General features: G+C 41.6%; 1 protein-coding gene across 1 annotated transcript; it reads right to left on the minus strand.

Annotated features, from left to right (window-relative positions):
* Nucleotides 1–360: 360 nt before the first annotated feature.
* On the minus strand, nucleotides 361–19691 carry LOC141139129 (lysozyme C-like). The gene is made up of 5 exons (XM_073624955.1): nucleotides 19570–19691; nucleotides 14948–15131; nucleotides 9271–9432; nucleotides 1347–1425; nucleotides 361–598 (listed from the first exon to the last, which is right to left on the minus strand). The coding sequence occupies exons 2-5, from the start codon at nucleotides 15081–15083 to the stop codon at nucleotides 538–540; spliced, it is 438 nt and encodes a 145-aa protein (XP_073481056.1). The 5' UTR covers nucleotides 15084–15131; nucleotides 19570–19691; the 3' UTR covers nucleotides 361–537.
* Nucleotides 19692–23489: the final 3798 nt, after the last annotated feature.

The following is a 23489-nucleotide window of genomic DNA, read 5'->3' on the forward strand; positions in this document are numbered from 1 at the left end:
GTCTAGTGCAGAACTCTGAATCTACCTTCTGTGTGTTCATTTATGCTCAAACCACCATTTATTCGAACCAGTACCAATACATTAAGTTTATTTACCACTAAACGATCTTATGTCCATTTCCTGGTGCTAATTCACAGCCAAGTTAAAGGTACCTGTACTCATGTTCTTATAAGTGCTTGCACTTGAGGTTGTTCTTGGAGTCGAGGCACAGAACAGAGAACTCCAATTACCAAGCGGCTCCTGTGGGAGTAGTGCTACACATGTCAGAAATTTTCTCACACAGACTTGTAGAGTTAATGTTACGCTCACTTAAGGTAATGTCATTTTATGTAGTGCATGTGGTTAAGAAAGAATCGAGAATGTTTTCTGCACCAGATTTTATTTAATATAATGAATGCATATTTTTCGATTTGCTAAGCTTAAAGTTTACGTGTGCATTTCTTTTCTTTTTTTGCAGATAGGGATTCTGTTCTTCTTGTGTCCTCTTGACACATGTGCTGATTGTGTGTTTAATAACTCAACACCCATTTATTGTTTTCAACATCCAGAAGTATACGATGCCAAGTTCTTTCCTTTGCAATGACTTTTCCAGCCCATCCTGCAAGTCAGAAATACATATAAATTATAAACGTACTGTATCGATCATTCTTTAATCAACCTGAATTTTGGTGCCATCTCATTTACATTTCTTTTACTTTTGCCAGAATCTGTTTAAAAAGAACAAGTCACCAACAGGTATCAGTAATACGTTAAATTTTTATGAAAAAAGTTGGATTAAAAACGCAAAATGCACTGCAATACGTGCCTGAAAAACGCATCCAGCGCAGGCGCATAGATGTGAACCTAGACTTATTGGCAAAGCTTAATTGATCAAGCTGAAGTTAGAAGCTGATTGGCTACCATGCACAGCTGCACCAGATTTTGCACTCTCCAGTTTTAGTAAAATAACTCTAATATGTCTCTTTCAATATATTTATTTCAGGTACTTATATAGCACCATCAATTTATGCAGCGCTTTACATATACATTGTACATTTACATCAGTCCCTACCCTCAAGGAGCTTACAATCTAAGGTCCCTAACTCACATTCATACATACTAGGGACAATTTAGACAGGATCCAATTAACCTACCAGCATGTCTTTGGAGTGTGGGAGGAAACCGGAATACCCGGAGAAAACCCAGGCAGGCACAGGGAGAACATGCAAACTCTAGGCAGGTAGTGTCATGGTTGGGATTCAAACCAGCGACCCTTCTTACTGCTAGGCAAAAGTGCTATCCACTACACCACTGTTCCGCCCACTACACCACTGTGCCGCCCATATATTCAGAACTCCATCACTTACCAAGGTGAAAGGCCCTTTGCTTGCCCAGCAATTTTCTTTGCACATTGAATATCATCCTCTAAGTTGTCATCCTGAAGTTCTAAGGAAATAAAAAAGCTGATATCAGAATTAAACTTAGATCTTTTCTCCTCTCTGTACATTGGGAAATAATACCCCCATAGAGGTGCTCCATAAATAATACCCCACAATCCATGACTAAAACCACCTGATCATCTACAGCATGTTATAAAGAGAAATAGTGCTATTATTAAATAACATAATATTTAATCTTCACAAGAATGTCCTTATGCACCGTAAAAATATATCTGCCTCTGCGCAACAGAAATGTCCTTATCAGCAATATAAAGCATTAACTGTCCATCAAAAGTCCACACATAAAGTGAGGATTAAAAGATCTTTCTGCACCAGGTGATATCCACCTCAACCCATAATTAAAAAATTAGCTCAACATCGAAATGTGAACCTCCACCATATGGATCCACAGGTGTTGCTCAACAGACAAAAGCAACCTTAATGGTTAAAAAGAGGCCAAAAAAGCTCTTTTTGTATTAAATCATTTAAGGCAGGGGGGCTCAAACTGGCAGCCATCCAGCTGCTGTGAAACTACAAGTCCCATCATGCCTCTGCCTGTGGGAGTCATGCTTGTAACTGTCAGCCTTACAATGCTCTCATGGGACTTATAGTTTTGCAACAGCTGGAGGGCCACCAGTTTGAGACCCCTGATCTGAGGTAAGCTTCGGGCCCTCCAGAGATCACCTTCCCCTCTGAAGGACCCTGAGCTTACCTTGGATGGTTTAATACAAAAAGTGCTTTCTGACCTCTTTTTAACCATTGAGGTCACTACATCTGTAAGCTGTATTGGGGATATATTTGTTGGAGGTTCACATTTTGTACAGAGCTGGTTTTTAAATTGTGGTTGGTGGTGGATATTACCTAATGCAGAAAGATCTTTTTATCAACATTATATGTGTGGGCTTTTGATGGACATTTAATGCCGTATATCGTGATTTGATATCAGCACCACTAAATGACTGCTTACAGAAATAAGGAAAAGGTATTAAATATACTGACCTTGATTCATGAAGCTGCAATAGCAGCTAAAAGTAACTTGAACGTTATACATTACATGGCCAAAAGTATGTGGACAATCCTTTTAAATGACTGAGTTCAGATGTCTCTTAAAGGTATAGTTAATGCTAGCGCATACAGAGATATTTTAGACTTCTGTGTGCTTTCAACTTTGTGGAAACAGTTTGAGGAATGTCTCTTTCTGTTTCAACATGATTGTGCCTCTAGGCACAAAGCCAAAAAAAATGGCTTGACTCAAATGGTCTGCCCATGATCCTGACACTTTGCAGATAAATTGGAACACTGATTGTGAGATAAGTCTTCGCAACCAACATCAGTACCTGACCTCAAAAATGGGCATTTGCCAGAATAAGCACAAATTCCCACAGACACACTTCAAAATCTTGTGGAAACCCTTCCCAGAAAAGTAGAGACTGTTATAGCTGAAATCGGGAGGGGGGGGGGATTTCTTTTAATGCTCATGGTTTTAGCCTGGGATGACCAACAAGCTCATACAAGTGTGCTGATCATATATCCTTTTGGCCATACGGTGTAAGTGTGATGGTCAGGCATGCCATCTAAATTTTTTTGAGTATTTAAGTTTGCCTACAATAGAAAAACAGCTGGTTTCATGTTTTTCCTAAGGTTAAATATGCCAGTACTCCTCTCTACTGTATCTAGTATGTTGGAAGAAGATCTTCTCATAGGTTGACCATAATCATGACAAGATAGATGAACATTTGAGAGTTAAGGATCCATTTAAAGGGTTGTCCCTCATGAGTTAAGTGGCATCAGTGGGGTTGATTTACTAAAACTGGAGAGTGCAAAATTTGGTGCAGCTCTGCTTAGAATCCAATCAGCTTCCAGCTTTTAGTTAGAAGCCAATTGGCTACCATGCCATGCATTCAACAGATTTCGCTCTCTTCAGTTTTAGCAAATCCCCCCGTGTTTTCTTCTTTGGAGAGCTATCCTCCAATTATTTTATTTGAGGGAGCTAAAGGTGACAGTGCAGTTGGTTGCTCTAAAAACATCTAACATCATTTTTCTCTATGTGTGAAAGATCCACTCTATTTCACTATATAGAGACATAATCAGTGCTCTCCCGGTTGTGCTTAATAATTTGCAATACTAACTGATTGTTGTTAGACCAAGAAAGAGCATCACATTTATAGAACAGAATAAAAATTTTTGATTGGGTTCACCTGTCTCCCAGTGATGACATGTTCTTGAGTGAATAGCATTATAGCAATATTAAAACTGTCACCTAATGATGCCCTGTCCAGGAATGAACATTATTATAGTGGAGTTAGGACTGTCTCCTGGTGACATTCTGTCTCTGGGTGGACCAGTGTTTGGGCTGTCTCCTACTTGTTGGAGCAGTGTTAGGCCTGTCTCTAAGTGATGTCCTGTTCTTAGATGAATAGTATGGGGCAATGCTAGGACTATCCCCTGAATATGTCCTGTACTTAGGTAAACAGTATTGCAGAAAGGTTAGGACTACTGTCTCCTGGCAATGTCCTGTGCTTGGATGAACAGTATAGGAGCAGTGTTAAGGGTGTCTCTTGCTGATGCTCTGTCCTTGGGGGAATACTATTGAAACAGTGTTAGGACCATCTCCAGGTGAGGCCTTATACATGGGTAAATAATGTTGAAACAGTGTGTTAGGACTGTTTCCTGGTGATTGCATGTTCTTGAATGAATAGTATTGAGTAGTGTTAGGACTGTGTTGTAGTGATGACCCTGTCTTTGGATAAATAGTCTTGTAGCAGTGTTAGGACTGTCTGCTAGTGAAGCCCTGTCCTTGAATGAACAATATTGGGTAATGTTAAGAACATCCCTTGGAAATACACTGTCTTTGGGTGAAGAGTATTGAGCTGTCCTAGAACTATCTCCTGGTGATGCACTTTCCTCGGGTGAATAGTTTTGAGCAGTGTTAGGACTATCTGCTGATGATGCCCTGTCTTTGAGGGAATGTTACTGGAATAGTAATAGGGCTGTCTCTTGGTGATTGCATGTTCCTTGATGAATAGTATTCAGCAGTGTTAGGACTCTCTCCTAGTGACACCTGGTGTGTGGTTGATTAGTATTTTAGCGGTGTTAGCACTGTCTCCTCATGATGTCCTGTTTTGGGGTGAATAGTATTAGCCAGTGTCAGGACAATGCCCTGATGATGTGCTGTCTTTGGGCGAATAGTAATGTCCTGTTGAAGTCCTGCCCTTAGGTGAATAGTATTGAGCAGTGCTAAAACTGTCTCGTGGTCTGTGTAATTTTGAGTCTTCTTGACATATTTGGTATCTATTTATGTGAAGCAACATCATTGTTTAATATTTTTGTTTTAAAAATAGATATTATATTGTGTTTATGTACACTGAAATTAATTTTAGTGTATATTTCCTGAAAATGTTATTTTATTCTCCAGGGTCTTCACTTTCAGAAAATATATAATATAATTATATAATATATACAGTAATTTTCTAGCAAAAAAATGCTAATTTTAACATATGTGGGAAAAATTAAAAATTTCCCTGAACAGCAAGTCGTTAAGTCAACATAACAGCAAGCCAAATATGTCAGAAGTAGGTCATGGAGCCTTGATGCCCCTCCTGTATTTTTTTTCAAAACATGTCTACATAAAATTGATACTACATGGCCAGTGTGTCTTGTAATTTTTTTTTCTTTCTCTAGTGTAGCCATTTTTGTTTAACACTTGCTGACTGCCTAACTGAGAAATATGTAATTTGTCTGACATTAAATACTGGAGTTATGGCTGCAGCTAGATGCCATAATCCCCATATTCTCTTTTTCCCTTAGGCACCGGACTTGCAGATAAAAGTAATCCCTGCGGCAAATTCACCGCCAGATCCCTTTTAGAAGCGGCGGGAGGTGTGCCCCCTTTCCTTTCACCGCTTCCTGGTGGTTCCCAAACTTACATTACCAATCGCTAAGCCTGGAAATCCATTCTGCACATGCGATGGCTTGCCATAGAGATAAGCGATGGCAAGATGGCCGCCACTCATCTCTATGCCCTTGGAGGACCGGAACAATGTCATGACGTCACATCCGGAGCCAATCAGCGGGTCTGGCAGACGTGATGTCCAATGGAGACAAGAGAAACACCACTCCAGGTAAGTGGATCTAGGTGAGCTGGGAAGAGGACCCAATTCCACCGGTGCAAGCCTCGGCTTGCCTGGGGTGCAGGTGATGTGAAGAAAATAGTGGCTGCTCACCGGAGTAACAAAAGTCCTTTTATTCCTCTTCCATAAAATACAAAGGAACACACACCACAGGATAGTACCAAGTGCATTGGGTAGACGCATTTCACACAGTTACTCTGCGCTTATTTATTACCAGGCCACCTGAGATCGCTCCACAAAGAGGCAGAACAGGGATCTGCCTATGTAAACAAGGCAGATCCCCATTCTGACAGGGATGGACACAGAGATCTTTTGTTCCTGCCAAGCAGGAACATGGATCTCTGTGTACATCTAGTGAGTCCATCCCCCACACTGTTAGCAAGCACCCCCTAGGCACACATTGAACCCCTTGGTGTTAACCCCTTCCCTGCCAGTGTCATTAGTACAGTAACATATTTTTAGCACTGATTACTGTAATAATGTCACTGGTTCCAAAAAAAGTGTCAGTTATACCGCGTACACACGGGTGGACATTTCGGCCGGACTGGTCCGACGGTCTTTCCAGCGGACTTTCCGACGGACTTTCCTACACACGATCAACCAAAGTCCGACGGATTCGTACGTGATTATGTATGACTGGACTAAAATAAGGAAGTTGATAGCCAGTAGCCAATAGCTGCCCTAGCGTCGGTTTTTGTCCGTCGGACTAGCATACAGACGAGCGGATTTTTCGACCGGACTCGAGTCCATCAGAAAGATTTGAAACATGTTATATTTCTAGGTCCGTCGGACTTTTGGGGGAAAAAAAGCCAGCTGGAACCCACACACGATCGAATTGTCCGACGGAGTCCGGTCCGCCGGACCAAGTCTGCCGGAAAGTCCGCTCGTGTGTACGCAGCATAAGGTGTCCGATTTGTCCGCCGCAATGTTGCAGTCTCTCTAAAAATCGCTGATCGCCGCCATTACTAGTAAAAAAAAAAGTAATAATAAAAATTCCATAATTATATCCCATAGTTTGTAGATGCGATAACTTTTGCGCAAACCAATCAATATCCGCTTATTGGGATTTTTTTTACCAAAAAACATGTAGCAGAATACATATTGGCCTAAATTGATGAAGAAATTTGATTTTTTACATATTTTTATTGGATATGTTTTATAGCAGAAAGTAAAAAATTGTTTTTTTTTCAAAATTGTTTTGTTTATAGCACAAAAAACAAAAATTGCAGCGGTGATCCAATACCACTAAAAAGAAAGCTCTATTTGTGGGTACAGTGTCGCACGACCGCGCAATTGTCAGTTAAAGTAACACAGTGCCGTATCGCAAAAAAATGGCCTGGTCATTAAGGGGGTAAAGCCTTCCGGTGCGGAAGTGGTTAAATTGTATTTTTTCACAAAAAATTATGTTTGAAAAATTGCTGCGCTAAAACTGTGTGACATAAAAAAAATTGCAATGACCGCCATTTTATTTTCTAGGGTCTCTGCTAAAAAAAAAAAATATATATATATATATATATATATATATATATATATATATATATATATATATATATATATACACACAGCAGGTCCATAAATATTGGGACATTGACACAATTCTAATCTTTTTGGCTCTATACACCACCACAATGGATTTGAAATGAAACGCACAAGATGTGCTTTAACTGCAGACTTTCAGCTTTAATTTGAGGGTATTTACATCCAAATCAGTTGAATGGTGTAGGAATTACAACAGTTTGTATATGTGCCTCACACTTTTTAAGGGACCAAAAGTAATGGGACAATTGGCTGCTCAGCTGTTCCATGGCCAGGTATGTGTTATTCCCTCATTAACCCATTTACAAGGAGCAGATAAAAGGTCCAGAGGTCATTTCAAGGGTGCTATTTGCATTTGGAATCTGTTGCTGTCAACTCTCAATATGAGATCCAAAGAGCTGTCACTATCAGTGAAGCAAGACATCATTAGGCTGAAAAAACAAAACAAACCCATCAGAGAGATAGCAAAAACATTAGGTGTGGCCAAATCAACTGTTTGGAACATCCTTAAAAAGAAAGAACGCACCGGTGAGCTCAGCAACACCAAAAGACCCGGAAGACCACGGAAAACAACTGTGGTGGATGACCAAAGAATTCTTTCCCTGGTGAAGAAAACACCCTTCACAACAGTTGGCCAGATCAAAAACACTCTCCAGGAGGTAGGTGTATGTGTGTCAAAGTCAACAATCAAGAGAAGACTTCACCAGAGTGAATACAGAGGGTTCACCACAAGATGTAAACCATTGGTGAGCCTCAAAAACAGGAAGGCCAGATTAGAGTTTGCCAAACAACATCTAAAAAAGCCTTCACAGTTCTGGAACAACATCCTATGGACAGATGAGACCAAGATCATCTTGTACCAGAGTGATGGAAAGAGAAGAGTATGGAGAAGGAAAGGAACTGCTCATGATCCAAAGCATGCCACCTCATCAGTGAAGCATGGTGGTGGTAGTGTCATGGCGTGGGCATGTATGGCTGCCAATGGAACTGGTTCTCTTGTATTTATTGATGATGTGACTGCTGACAAAAGCAGCAGGATGAATTCTGAAGTGTTTCGAGCAATATTATCTGCTCATATTCAGCAAAATGCTTCAGAACTCATTGGACGGCGCTTCACAGTGCAGATGGACAATGACCCGAAGCATACTGCGAAAGCAACCAAAGAGTTTTTTAAGGGAAAGAAGTGGAATGTTATGCAATGGCCAAGTCAATCACCTGACCTGAATCCATTTCACTTGCTGAAGATAAAACTGAAGGGAAAATGTCCCTAGAACAAGCAGGAACTGAAGACAGTTGCAGTAGAGGCCTGGCAGAGCATCACCGGGGATGAAACCCAGTGTCTGGTGATGTCTATGTGTTCCAGACTTCAGGCTGTAATTGACTGCAAAGGATTTGCAACCAAGTATTAAAAAGTGAAAGTTTGATGGATGATTGTTAATCTGTCCCATTACTTTTGGTCCCTTAAAAAGTGGAATGCACATATACAAACTGTTGTAATTCCTACACCGTTCACCTGATTTGGATGTAAATACCCTCAAATTAAAGCTGAAAGTCTGCAGTTAAAGCACATCTTGTTCATTTCATTTCAAATCCATTGTGGTGGTGTATAGAGCCAAAAAGATTAGAATTGTGTCGATGTCCCAATATTTATGGACCTGACTGTGTGTGTATATATATATGTTTGAGGGTTCTAAATAATTAAAATACTGATTTTTACTTGTAAACAACAAGTGTCAGAAATAGGCCTGGTCCTTAAGTGGTTAAAGTGATTGTAAAGGAAAGAAATGTGATTTAAAAGAAATAAAATAGATGTCATACGTAGGCCTGATCCTCCTCTTCCCGGGTCCCCTGCTGGTGCTCTGGGCCCCTCCCCCTGCCGAGTGACCCCATAGCAAGCTGTGGGGGCACTCGTGCGTGTTATCTCCATAAGACACAGAGAGCACTGCTCAGCCCCGCCCCGCCCCCCCGCCACACTAGCTGTGATTGACAGCAGCAGGAGCCAATGGCTCCTGCTTCTGCGTCTCAGCCATTCAGGAGGGAGAGCCTTGGGTCTCGTGCATATCGCTGGATCAAAATCGGGCTTGGGTAAGTATTTATAGGGGGGGGGCTGCTGCATACAGAATGCAAATAAATGCATTCTGAAAAGAGAAAATCAGTCAGTCAGTCAACCAATAGAATATACTTACTACTACACTCAATCCCACATCCATTTGTAGCTCTTGCTGTCTTTCCATCATGGCACCAATATTTGCTGTTAATTTGAAATAGTCCATAATCGGTGCTTTGTTTACCATTGTGGTTTATAGCTGTAGTTTCAAAATTACTTTCATGTTGCACAAGACATACCCCTGTGTTAATAAAATAAATACATTGTTATGATCATGTACATTTTCACATTTTATATTATAAAAAAAAAAGGAGGAGGCTGTGTTGCTGTTTAGAAAGAGCTATAATTGAGCGATGTGCGCGCAAACCCTCCTCGGGAATTGATGTTTTGGGGAGAAAATAATCATGTGACAAGCCTCCATCCCTAATTGTACATGTAGACAAGGAAAGGCTTTGGTTGTGGGACTTTATATGAGGGAAGTCACAAAAAAATTAAAAAATTAAAAAATTTTTAAAAATGTAATATAATAAAGATATGTAAAATTAAAAAGAAAAATGTAATATAATAAAGATTTGTAAAATGAAAAAAAAAAAAGTAAAAAAATACATTTTTTGTTTTTTTTTTATTCTGAAATCGGAATCAAACCATCTCATGATTAAATACATGATGCATCGAAGTAATAAATTCATAACAAGCCATTAAAGCAACTGACATATATCACATGATATGTAAATTAATTCATAGTATACAGATACATAGTAATATTTTGACATAAACAAATAAATAGTAGATACATAGTACAAATACATAGTAGATATTGGTATAAAAAAATCCAGACTGTCTTGACTAGTATAGAATTCAGCACATGCTTGGTAAAAAGCTTACATGATATTTTAGTGCATGATACTATTGGCATGAGCGATTTCCTAAAAAATCGGGTTATTGAGATCAGATTGTCTTGATGTAACGGAACTCTACGCGTTTCGTGGAACATGTCCACTCATCAGGAATAGGATGTAAAATGTATATCAGCTCAGGCAAGAGCCCAGCTTAAGTGTGGGGAAAGAGCCAACATCAGATTCAATGTCTGGCCCGGGGCTGAGGCAGGGGCAGCCCTAATAGACCGCGGGAACAGCCGAAAGAGGGGTCAGGATTTCCGAGGATTATACATGTGAAGTGAATAATTGGGGGACACATCTGACCTGCGCCAATTGGTGCCATAAAATGACGGTGTGCTCAAGTGAACGTGCCTCTCAGATGAAAAAAGCATGGAATAATGTTCTCAATTCTTCAACCTTTTAAAACCTGAGCTGCTTTTGGAGGTTAAAGTAGAACTAAAGTCAAAAATATTATTTTTGGATCGGAAGGACTATAACGCCTGTCAGGTTTTTTTTTTTTTGGTCATCTGCTTCCCATTGGGGAGATTTCCTTTCTCTTCCTGCCAATACAGGAAGTGAGAGGAAATCCCTCCAAAGCGAGGAGGGGAACTAGTGTCCCCATTGGAAGATTTCTCCTCTATTCCTGTTCTGGGGACAAAATTTGGGGTTTTCTTTTACTTCACTTTTGGTGATAAGGGTAAATAGGACGGAGAGGGTGAGTCTCCCTATTGGGGGGCACTGACAGCAATAAAGACCTGACAGGGGTTCTAAATCCCTCCTCTCTATCCAAAAAAAAAAAAAAAACGTTTTGCCTTTAGTTATACTTAAAGAGGAGGTCCGCCCACCCCTTTAAAAATTAAAAGTCAGCAGCTACACATACTGTAGCTGCTGACTTTTAACATTAGGACACTTACCTGTCCTGTCCTGGAGTCCAGCCATGAGGGCACTGCAGGCGATCTTCGGATCGGCTGGTCAGGTGCTGCCGCGGCCATTGCTACTATGGGAACCCGGCAGTGTAGCCTTTCGGATTCACGGCCGGGCCCCTACTGCCCATGTGCGAAGCCAGATGCTCTCTTTCACTGGCCAGCAGAAGAGGAGGAGGGGGAGCGAGCTGCTGATGTAGATCGCCGTGGCCCGATCTCCCGGAAGTGGCCCGGTCTCCGCTCCCCCCCCCCCGAAAGGTGCCAAATGTGGCACCGGAGGGGGGGAGGAATCAGATGAGCGGAAGTTCCACTTTTGGGTGGAACTCCACTTTAAAGCCTCACTTCCTGCCTGGGAAAACATTGCTAGCAAAACTGGAAGTGAGAGTAAATAATCTTGAATGCAGCCCCAGCTAGTAGTAAAACCCAACAGGGGTTCTAACTCTTCCCCACTCTAAAACAACCCCCTCCAAAAAAAAAATAGATTTTTGCCAGACATACTGTAGTTCATGGGTGCTCAATGTGTGGCCCCCCAGCTGTTGCAGAACTACAAGTCCCATAAGGCATTGCAAGGCTGAACAGTTATAAGCATGACTCCCAAAGGCAAAGGCATGATGGGACTTGTAGATCTTGTAGTTCTGCAAAAGCTGGAGGGCCACAGGTTGAGCACCCCTGTGTAGTTTAATCAAACTAGTCACATGCCCGGAAGATCGTATGTCTAAATCTGATTGAGCAAAATTAATATTTTTTTCTATTATGGACAGATTTTACATAGTGGAGAAGATGTTTCAAAGCTAAACTTTAAGTTTAAACTTTTTCTGTTATAGATCTCACATGATTGAAGCGTCATCTAGTGGCCAAAATGTGGAACTTGTTTTTGAGTACCGCAATCCGGGAAAAAAATTATTTTGTCCACTAGATGGCACTTCAATCATACAAGATAGTTCTAGAATATAGAACACAGCAAGTTTCATTGTAGCTGAGCAGACGCGTGTCACACATACACACAGACCCCTATGGATAACATTGCAATACAGATATTGGAGTCCATCCACTCCTGAGATTTACATAGCTCTGACATACAGCACAGCTCTTTTTTGACAGGGCAACAGACCTGATTTTTCTTTACTGCAGTCCAGTAACATTTGCAGGTTTGCCCAGCCCCAGCCTCTGACTAGACAGTGAAAAGAGAAGCAGCAGACTTAGCTATTCTCATCTAATCTCTGCCACTCTGCTCTTTTCTTCTACCTGCATGAGTGGTGCAGCACGCCTCAATGGCTCTTTGTGCTGCTTCTTACTTCCCCAGTCTGAGCTCTTCTGCACAGGGACTTCTAGAGGCAGATATCAGGTCAATTTCAGGTACTTATACAGCTTTCTATTTTAAAAAATTGCATATTATTTATTACAAAACTGCTTTAAATTGTGACTTTTTTATCTACTCAACTTTAAGTTAAAAAAACTATTCAAGAACAATTAAGTAATTGTTAATTTGTGCTTTTGTTTTTTCATTTAGTGGACCCATGTAAAGGAATTTTATTCATTGATTTCAAGAATAAATGTCTGTTTTTTTTATTGTCAGACTCTCCCTCTCTGAATAAATATTTATATGGAACATTTAAACAGAGCAGTAGGAGGAAGGAGGAACATTTCAAAGAATTTTTGAATTTCAGCTTGAGCTACTGATCACTGCAATCAGAAAGCTTTCACCCAGCTAAGAACAGACAAGTATATATTAAACCAGTGTTTCTCAACCAGGGTTCCCCTCCTCTGCTGCCACATTTGGCACCTTCCGGGGGGAGAGGATATCTGTTTTTGACAGGTACCCGCTCCCACATCTGGGTGACTGCACTGCGGCAAAGTCACTCTAATGTTCGGCCCTCCCACCTTCTTCCCTCCGCCGCCGGGCCATTCAGAAAGTGCAGCGCGCTTGGCACATGCGCTGTAGGGAACCAGAATCCCTGAACAAGTAGGTGTCCTAATATTAAAAGTAAGTAGCTACAGCAGTGGCGGCCTGTCCATATGGGGTGCATTTGACAGGTACCCGTTCCCACTTCCGGGTGACTGCGCTGCGGCAAAGTCACTCTAATGTTCGGCCCTTCCTCCTTCTTCCCTCCGCCGCCGGGCCATTCAGAAAGTGCAGCGCGCTTGGCACATGCGCTGTAGGGAACCGGCTATGAAGCCGCAAGGCTTCCCTGCGGTTTCACTTACAAGAAATGGCGACAGCAGCACCTGAGAGCCGATTGAAAAATCGTCTTTCAGGCTGGAGTGCCGACATCGCGGAATCCCTGAACAGGCAAGTGTCCTAATATTAATAGTCAGCAGCTACAGCAGTGGCGGTCTGTCCATATGGGGCGTAGGGGCGCTGCCCCCCTAATTCATGCTTCCGTCCCCCTAATCTACATGCAGGGCACCGGGCACATAGATTCCAATGGGGTTTTTTTGTTTTGTTTTTAGAAGCACGTGATTAGAGCCTGAGGCTCTAATAGGCTTCAAAAAAGGGTGAGCTCGGAGAGCATCCCACCCAGTTGTGTGATAATAGCGAATTAATATTCGCTTTTGTCTTCCTGACTCTCCTCCCAGCCAATCAGGAAATGGGTCCTGAGACCCGTCACCTGATTGGCCGAGAGGAGAAGCGATCCTATTGGCCGCCGAGGAGAAAGAGGGAAGAGATGTAGGAGAAGCCGCTGTGAAGCACCAGGAGGAGGAGATGCAGGGTGAAGTCGCCTCCCAGGGGGAAGCGCTGCCTGTGACATAGATGTGGTAAATGCGGGGCTGGTGACTGCCCAGCTACCACTGAGCTACAGTATTAGCTCACTGACTTTAAATTTTTTGGTGACGGGGCTGGAGCTCCCCTTTAACCAATTGAAGACCAGGCCTTTTCTGGAACTTTTCGTGGAATGGTGACAAACTACAGTGCTTAAAAATCTCCATGGGTGAAGCTTTAAAATTGCTTACAGGTTACCTGTTACAGAGGAGGTCCTGTGCTAGAATTATTGCTCTCGCTCAGATGCTCATGGGGATACCTCACATGTGTGGTGCGAACACTGTTTGCTTATGTGGGTGTGACCTCACTACTGCATGCACTTTAAAAAAAAAATCTTATTTATTTTACTTTTTATTTTTACACTGTCCCTTTAAAACAGTCCCTTATAATAGAAATAAGCATGACAGGCCCTCTTTATTGAGAGATCTGGGGTCAAAAAGACCCCAGATCTCTTGTTTACCTTTAGAAGCAAAAGAAAAAAAATGTTGACTTTAAAAAAAAATTTAAAAAAAATAAAAAATTGCAGCCATAGGAAGCCACTGCCTATTGTGGCACACCTGCTGCTGCGTCCATTGACACAGACATCGCAGCTCGGCCCCGCCCCCTGCTCTCCTTCATCACAGGATTTGATTGACAGCTGCAGGTGCTGCTATCAATCTGCCCTGTGAGTAGGGAGAGAGCAGAAAGAGCCGCTGCTCTTGTGCACAGCCCTGGATCAAGATTGGGCTCGGGAAAGTATAAAGGGGGGGGTGGGGGGGGATCCTGTGCACAGAAGGTGTTTTCTCTTTATTGCAGAGAATACATTAAGGTAAAAAACCTTCTGCCTCTGGAATCACTTTAACTCTACACTGACCAACAACTCGAAAAATCGTTTTTAAAGCGTCACCTACGAAAAATTTTAGGTATCATAATTTGTCGCAATTTCTCGGGTACATGCAACTTTGAGTTGTGACATGTTTGGTATCTATTTACGCGACTCAACCTTTATATTTTATTTTTTTTAAACTGGGTATTATAAGGGCTTTTAAAAATGCATCCTAAATATAAAAAATATATGTTACATTAAATGCTCATTTAAACCCTATTATATTAAACAGACTATGGGGGCAAGAGCGTGAATTCTGAATGCATATACTGTACATTGTTGCAGATAATTATTGTTTTGTTTTGGAGGGGAGGGGGCGTTCTACTTACAGTCAGCAGCACTGCTTCCAGCGTATCCATTCAATTTTGATTTTGCGATTTTTACAAACTCACACTTGCTTAACTTCCTACCCTCTGAGCCATAGCTTAGGTACAGACATAGCGCAAGGAACAGGATGACCTTCATATTGGTTAACTTGATTATTCCGAGGAAACCAGTTTCTTGAAGAGGGATCTGAAAAAAATAATATAGATACCGATGTATATAACAGTGACCCAAAGCAAAGCATAAACATGTACAGATTATATATGGAAATCTAAAGCCTCGTACACACGATCGCATTTTTTTGCGATGGGAAATGTGTGATGTCAGGCAGTTGGCGGTAAATCCGACCGTATGTATTAGCTCACTGACTTTACATTTTTTGGTGGTGGGGCTGGAGCTCCCCTTTAACCAATTGAAGACCAGGCCTTTTCTGGAACTTTTCGTGGAATGGTGACAAACTACAGTGCTTAAAAATCTCCATAGGTGAAGCTTTAAAATTTCTTACAGGTTACCTGTTACAGAGGAGGTCCTGTGCTAGAATTATTGCTCTCGCTCAGATGCTCATGGGGATACCTCACATGTGTGGTGCGAACACTGTTTGCTTATGTGGGTGTGACCTCACTACTGCATGCACTTTAAAAAAAAATCTTATTTATTTTACTTTTTATTTTTTATTTTTACACTGTCCCTTTAAAACAGTCCCTTATAATAGAAATAAGCATGACAGGCCCTCTTTATTGAGAGATCTGGTGTCAAAAAGACCCCAGATCTCTTGTTTACCTTTAGAAGCAAAAGAAAAAAAATGTTGACTTTAAAAAAAAATTTAAAAAAATAAAAAATTGCAGCCATAGGAAGCCACTGCCTATTGGCCTACCTGCAATCCAACATTTATCTGACAGTTGTCAGATAAATGTTGGATTGCAGGTTTTACATCTTTCTGCGGACAAATGTGTGTTGTCGGATTTTCCGAGTGTGTGTACACAAGTCCATCGGACAAAAGTCCAAAGTACAAACAAGAATGCTCAGAAGCAAGGACAAGCCAGAAGCGGTCGGTCTTGTAAACGAGCGTTCGTAATGGAGAATTAACATTCGTGACGCGGCAAATTATGAAATCTCCACATGCAGCACACATTCTCTTTGTAACCTTGGCCAGGTCTGTGCCTTGCCGCAATTCTGTCTCTGAGCTCTTCAGGCAGTTCCTTTGACCTCATGAGTCTCATTTGCTCTGACATGCAGTGTGAGTTGTAAGGTCTTATATAGACAGGTGTGCGGCTTTCCTAATCAAGTCCAATCAGTATAATCAAACACAGCTGGACTCAAATGAAGGTGTAGAACCATCTCAAGGATGATCAGAAGAAATGGACAGCACCTGAGTTATATATATATGAGTGTCACAGCAAAGGGTCTGAATACTTAGGACCATGTGATATTTCAGTTTTTCTTTTTTATTAAATCTGCAAAAATGTCAACAATTCTGTGTTTTTCTGTCAATATGGGGTGCTGTGTGTACATTAATGAGGAAAAAATGAACTTCCCTCACAACTACTATGGTCACCCTCCTATTCTATCCTATGCTCCCTCACTCACATCTTCAATCTCTCCCTCTCTAGTGGCACCTTCCTCTCCCCTCTAAAACATGCGCAGATCACTCCCATACTTAAAAAGCCCTCACTGGACCCCGCCAACCTGAAAAACTTAAAGTGGTGTTCCGGCCGAAATTATACTTTTTAAATAAAAATACCCCTAAAATACACAAGCTTAATGTATTCTAGTAAAGTTAGTCTGTAAACTAAGGTCTGTTTTGTTAGTTTATAGCAGTAGTTTGTTATTTTATAAACTTATAGCAGGCCGTGGCCATCTTAAGTGTGGGCATCTGAAGCCAGACTGTATTTCTTCCTGGATCTCATCCTTGCAGATCTCGCACATGCTCAGTGCAGCACAAGCAGTGTAATAGGTTTCAGGTCAGGTTTCCATAGCAACGGCAGTGTCAGAGGAAGTTGCCGCCCCTTCCCAGAAGGCATTGCAAACAGGAAATGATGCGATGGGCCACGGCCAGGGAGGAGGAAGTGAAAAATGAATACAGCAGATATACAGTAGGTGCAGAGAAAAAAAATTTAAAAAATATCCAATTCGTTTACAGTGCGCAGTTTAGTGAGGGATGCTGAAGAGTTGTAAAAGTGGGTGGAACTCCACTTTAAGACCCATCTCATTGCTCCCATTCACCTCTAAACTTCTAGAACGCTTAGTCTACAACCGTCTTAGCTCCTACCTCAATGAAAATAACCTTCTTGACCCCTTACAGTCTGGCTTTCACTCGCAGCACTCCACGGAATCTGCCTTACTAAAACTCACTAACGATTTACTAACTGCTGAAACCAACAGCCAGTACTCCATACTCCTCCTACTTGACCTCTCTGCGGCCTTTGCTACTGCTGACCTCCCGCTCCTTCTCAATAAACTACATTCCCTTGGCCTTCAAGATTCTGCTCTATCCTGGTTCTCTGCCTATCTATCACAGCGCTCCTTCAGTATCACCTACAACTCTGTCTCCTCCTCTCCATTGCCCCTTTCTGTGGGGGTCGCCCAAGGCTCTGTTCTTGGACCCCTTCTCTTCTCTATCTACACCTCCTCCCTTGGTCACTTGATAAAAAAAATCGCAATAAGCGATTATTGATTGGTTTGCACAAGTTATAGCATTTACAAAATAGGGGATAGTTTTATGGCATTTTTATTAATAAGTTTTTTTTTTTACTAGTAATGGCGGCGATCAGCGATTTTTATTGTGACTGTGACATTATGGCAGACACATCAGACATTTTTGACACATTTTTGGGACCATTGTCATTTATACTGCAATCAGTGTTATAAAAATGCACTGATTCCTGTGTAAATGACACTGGCAGTGAACGGGTTAACCACTAGGGGCCAGGGAGGGGTTAAGTCAGTACTAGGGAGTGTTTTCTAACTGTAGGGGGGATGGGCTAGCTGTGACAAATCACTGATCTCTGCTCCTGATTGCAGGGAGCAGAGATCAGTGACACTGTCACTAAGCTTGTTTACATCAGCATCTCCCCGTTCGTCCTCTCCATGAGACGATAGCGGGTATCCCCGCGGCAATCAAGTCCACGGGACCCGCGACCCAACTCACCGAGCTCCTGGCCGGCGCGTGCACGCAATGGCATGGCGGGGAATTCAAATGGGACTTACAGGTATGCCCATTTGCCCAGCCGTGCCATTCTGCCAACGTACATCGGCGTGCGCCGGTCCGGAAGTGGTTAATTATCGAATTTTTTTAAAGCTTGCCGACCGTCGCACACAGATGTACGTCAGCAGAATGGCACAAGCAGGCAAATGGGCATACCTGTAAGTCCCTTTAAACTTGCCACCTATTTGGCACTCGCGCCCACCACACGCTGCGGGAGCATACCTGTGGGTTCCGGGAACTCAATGTTTGCTGGTGGCCTATGATTGCGGTGTGAAGAGGTAGAATGGGGAGATGCCTATGTAAACAAGGTATTTCCCCATTCTGCCTTGTGACACGACACGGAGCTACTGCTCCCTGTCATCAGAAGCAGTGATCGCTGTCATGCCAGTGGAAGCCCACCCCCACAGTTAGAACACCTCCCTAGGACACACTTAACCCCTTGATCGCCCCCTAGTGTTTAACCCCTTCTCTGCTATTGTCATTTACACTGTAATCAGCGCATTTTTATAGCACTGATCGCTGTATAAATGACAATGGTCCCAAAATGGTGTCAAAAGTGTCCGATCTGTCCGCCATAATGTCGCAGTCATGATAAAAATCGCAGATCGCCGCCATTACTAATAAAAAAAAAAAATTAATAATAAAAATGCTATAAATCTATCCCCTATTTTGTAGACGCTATAACTTTTGCGCAAACCAATCAATATACACTTATTGCAATTTTTTTTTACCAAAAATATGTAGAAGAATATATATCGGCCTAAACTGAGAAAAAAATGTGGGGTTTTTTTATACATTTTTTCGGGATATTTATTATAGCAAAAAGTAAAAAAATATTGCTTTTTTTTCAAAATTGTTGCTCTTTTTTTGTTTATAGCACAAAAAATAAAAAATGCAGAGGTGATCAAATACCATCAAAAGAAAGCTCTATTTGTGCGAAAAAAAGGACGTAAATTTTGTTTGGTTGCAACGTCGCACAACCGTGCAATTTTTAGTTAAAGCGACGGAGTGCCGAATCGCAAAAAATGGCCTGGTCATTCAGCAGCCAAATCTTCCTGGGCTGAAGTGGTTACAGAGGAGCTATAGTTTTTTTTTTGTTTTTTTCTTTTTAGATGTAAACATAAAAGAGGTTAGCTTAATGTAAAAGACTATATGTAATATATGTTTAAAATCCTTTTTTTTGTACATACATTTTATAATTTTATATAAACAAAAAAAAAGTTCAGAACAGGTTAACCTGATTTACCTTGAACACTATGGGAAAACTTGCCTCTGTTCACAACCAATTCGGTTCACGACCAGAGTCGTTTTCACAAATTAAGTTTGTGAACCGAGGTATCACAATATTGTTTCTTCTCTGAACTTGTATTACATAGGAAACACCTAATAAAATATTGTAAAAAAAAAAGTCATTTTTCTTACCTCGTCTTGTTCAGGGCAGCCTGTACATTCAGTAAAATGAGTCCCTTTTATACCATATACTATACTGCCACCCTACAGATGGGACTTCCCCCTGAACTAACCTACAATTATTTTTTTAGGTGTGTACGGCTGTACAACCAGTTTGGGGAACTTGTGTAACACACTGTCTTAATTATCGAATTTTTTTAATAATCATTATCTGGCAATTGTGGCCAAAAGTTTGTGGACACCTGACCTTCACACCTACCTATCTGGTTAAAATGTGAGTCCACCAAACACAGCGAAAGACTGAACACTGTACCAGCCTGCTGCCGGTACCGTGTGACCACTGTAACCAATCACAGCAGGTCACATAACATTTTCACCAAGGAAATGTAGCAGAATACATTTTGGCAGAAATTTATGAAGAACAATTATTTATTTGCATGAAACAATGTACCTGTACGTTGTTCGTGTCTTCCGCGTCAGGGGCACGTGCGCGCCGCTGGCGACCCGCTCCCGCTGTGATTGGACACAGCGGAGGCCAATCAGCGGGTCTGTTGGGAACCGTGCGATCGTTTGGAGAGAGGCAGAATGACGGTCTGCCTGTGTAAGCAAGACAGATCGCCGTTCTGTCAGAGAGGAAAATGGAGATCTTGTGTTTCTGCTAAGCAAAAACACGGATCTCTGTTTTCCTCCAGTAACAGCATTCCTCCCACAGTTAGAAAACACTCCCTAGGAGCACACTTAACTCTGCCAGTGTCTTTTATACAGTGACAGTGCTTTTTTTTTTTTTAGCACTGATCACTGTATTGGTGTCACTGGTCCCCAAAAAGTGTCACCTAATGTCAGATTTGTCCACCGCAATGCTGCTAAATATTGCTGATCACCGCCATTAGTAGTAAAAAAAATAAAAAGTCTATAAATCTATCCCATAATTTGTAGACACTATCATTTTTGCGCAAACCAATCAATATACGCTTAATGGGATTTTTTTTACCAAAAATATGTAGTAGAATACATATTCACCTAAACTGATGAAGAATTTTTTTTTTTTTTATTATTGGATATGTTTTATAGCAGAAAGTAAAAAATATATTTTTTTTTTCAAAATTGTCGGTCTTTTTTTGTTTATAGCGCAAAAAATAAAAACTGCAGAGGCGTTAAAGTACCACCAAAAGAAAGCTCTATTTGTGGGGGAAAAAAGGACATAAATGTTGGTTGGGTGCAGCTTCGCGCGACCACGCAATTGTCAGTTAAAGCAACGCAGTGCCATATCGCGAAAAATGCTCTGGTCAGGAAGGGGGTGAAACCTTCTGGGGCTGATGTCATTAAAGTGATTGTACAGTCTCGTTTTTTCTTCCTATAAAAATAACAAACATGTTATACTTACCTGCTCTGTTGCAGTGGATTTGCATAGAGAACCCCCGATCCTCCTCTTCTCAGGTCCCTCTTCGGCTCTCCTGGCCCCTTTCTCCTGTTCAGCGCCCCCACAGCAAGCAGCTTGCTATGGGGGCACCCGAGCTCCCTGTGTCCATTCAGACACGGAGCAATGACCCGGTCCTGTCCCCTCTCTCTCCTAATTAGATAGCTGACTTTGATTGACAGCAGCGGGAGTCAATGGCACCTGAGAGAGTTATTGATTTAAAGGGACAACATACAGTATCTTTATGGTTTAGATATTTTGTATCACAATATCAATGAGTACTGTTCTTTGTACATGTTTAAGTTTATGTGTGTGCACTAAGCACCATTTTTTTATATGCTAGTACTAGCAGAACAAAGAAAATAATTCAATAGGTCAGCACCTAATGCACATTTTTGTCATTGATAGACTCCATGGCATCGTACCACCATAATTGTGTTCTACCATCATATAATTATGTGCCTGTTGCAATGTTTGTTACAGGTGTAACAAGAAGTTCTCTGTAAGCCTAAATTGCAGATTATTGCAATTATTTGTATATCTTAAGACCAACAATTGAGTCATTAGTGAGGGTTGGAACTTCCTTGTACTTTGTGCCATTTTTAGCTGGATCAGCCCATTTCTACTAAAACTGATTTGCCCTACGCTCAGGTTGTAATGCAAACATGAAAACGTAGGAATCTGGTACGGGAAAACTACTTTATAAACTTTTTCGATTCCTTGTAATTTTAAACTATTATTTCTAAAATAGCATTTAACATGTTAATGTAATTTTACAAGTTAACTTCAATCTTTTTTAATCTGCAGCTTTCATTAAAATAGGAACCTGGTGATCCGGCCATTATGGTCTCCTTTCAGGCACTTTGGGTTATAAAGAAACAACGCTTTGTCGCTGTCCCCCATTTGTGCTCCATCATTGTCACCCATCACCAGTGTTGCCAACCGTCAGTATTTTTACTGACAGCCAGTAGAAAAAAAAAAGGGGGGCACTTTCCTCATGCAAGTAAATTCCAGTGGCAGGAAAAGTTTGCCAGTAAAAAATATGGTTCAGTCCAGAGCCGACCAGGCCTCCTACAGTGTGTCCGGGCAATGCCAGCAGATCAGGCGGAGGCGGTGCCTGAGCATATCTTGTGATGTCATGGTGCAAGGGAGCCAAGCGGAGCGGGTCTTCGGGATGGGAGCAAGGCAAGCTGGGAACAGTACTGTCAGTGCTGTTTGGACTGAAGTGGACTGATGGGACCACCTGGCATGGAGAGAGACTGTCACTGTGACTCAAGAGGGGATGTGTCCTGTCGGTGATCTGTGCTGCTGCACACTGCTGTCAGTGTCACTGTGAGAGTCAATTTCATGAGTGTGCCATTCTAATTTCTTGCCCTCCTAAGTCCTGTCCCTGAGCTACTTACTTACTATATCGAAAAATAAAATAAGAAAAATGTTTTTTGCCTTAATATCTACCTTATATCACATTGATAATTGTTTGTAGCCTAAATACTGCAATGTTATATTCTTCTCTGCTTTTAATAAAGATTTGATTGTGAAATAAATAAATAAATACTGAAATTTGCACTTAAAATGTTAATTTTGTAACTTTTGGAAATGGCAGTAAAAACTTATGGCAGTAAATTTCGGGTGTCATGTCAGTAATTTTTTTTCTGGTAGGTTGGCAACACTGCCCGTCACACAGGTTTCCGATGGACAGTGCAAGTGGTCTTTTCCGTTTCAATCTTTTTATAGGGTAAAATTAATTATATATGCAAAGCTACTTACATGCAGAACTCTGTAGCTTCAGCTCAGATTACACACACGGCCTTATGAGTCCTTCTTCCCCTCCGCCTTTCATACCTGTTCTGTACATACATGGCCATAGGGAGAAAGCCTGACAGTAAACAGTGTTTACTGGGCAGGCATGGAGACAAGAGTGGACAATACCTGCAAAAATGTTCATTGAAAAGGCCATTTGTACTTATCTTTCTTATGATGCTACCACAGGGGTGTGTTCCTTATCGAAAGTGGCAGTACTTTAGCAGTGGGGAATTGGAGATTCACCTCCAATTCTATGGTTTCCCTGGCAGTGACTGACATCTCTGGTCCCCCTGTTACTAAAGTAAACAAAGGGGTGGGAGTCACCCAGTGACATCACTGACCAAATATGAACGTGTCCATGTTCGGTCAATGACTTCAAACGGATGACCACGCTTCATGCGGGAGACACCACAGGATCGGTCGTGTCTCGTCGGGCATCAGATTTATTTTTTTTTTAAACCAGGTGGGTCGGCAACCAACGTTCATCCTCATTGGCATGCACCTGCATTACTGGAGAATGTGATTAACAATGAATGTACAACGTGGGACATTTTCTTAATAAAGGACTTGTCAAAAGTTTCAGTGTTGTTATTTCTGGGGTACCCCTTCCTCATTCACATGGGTGATTCCAATAATCCCCTGCCCGCAGACCCCCACAACCACCAGGTCAGGGATGGGGGGGCCATTGTCCTCATCCACATGGGGACAAAGA

The sequence above is a fragment of the Aquarana catesbeiana genome, linkage group LG04 (assembly GCF_042186555.1).
Source record: "Aquarana catesbeiana isolate 2022-GZ linkage group LG04, ASM4218655v1, whole genome shotgun sequence".
In the NCBI taxonomy this organism is placed as follows: domain Eukaryota; kingdom Metazoa; phylum Chordata; class Amphibia; order Anura; family Ranidae; genus Aquarana; species Aquarana catesbeiana.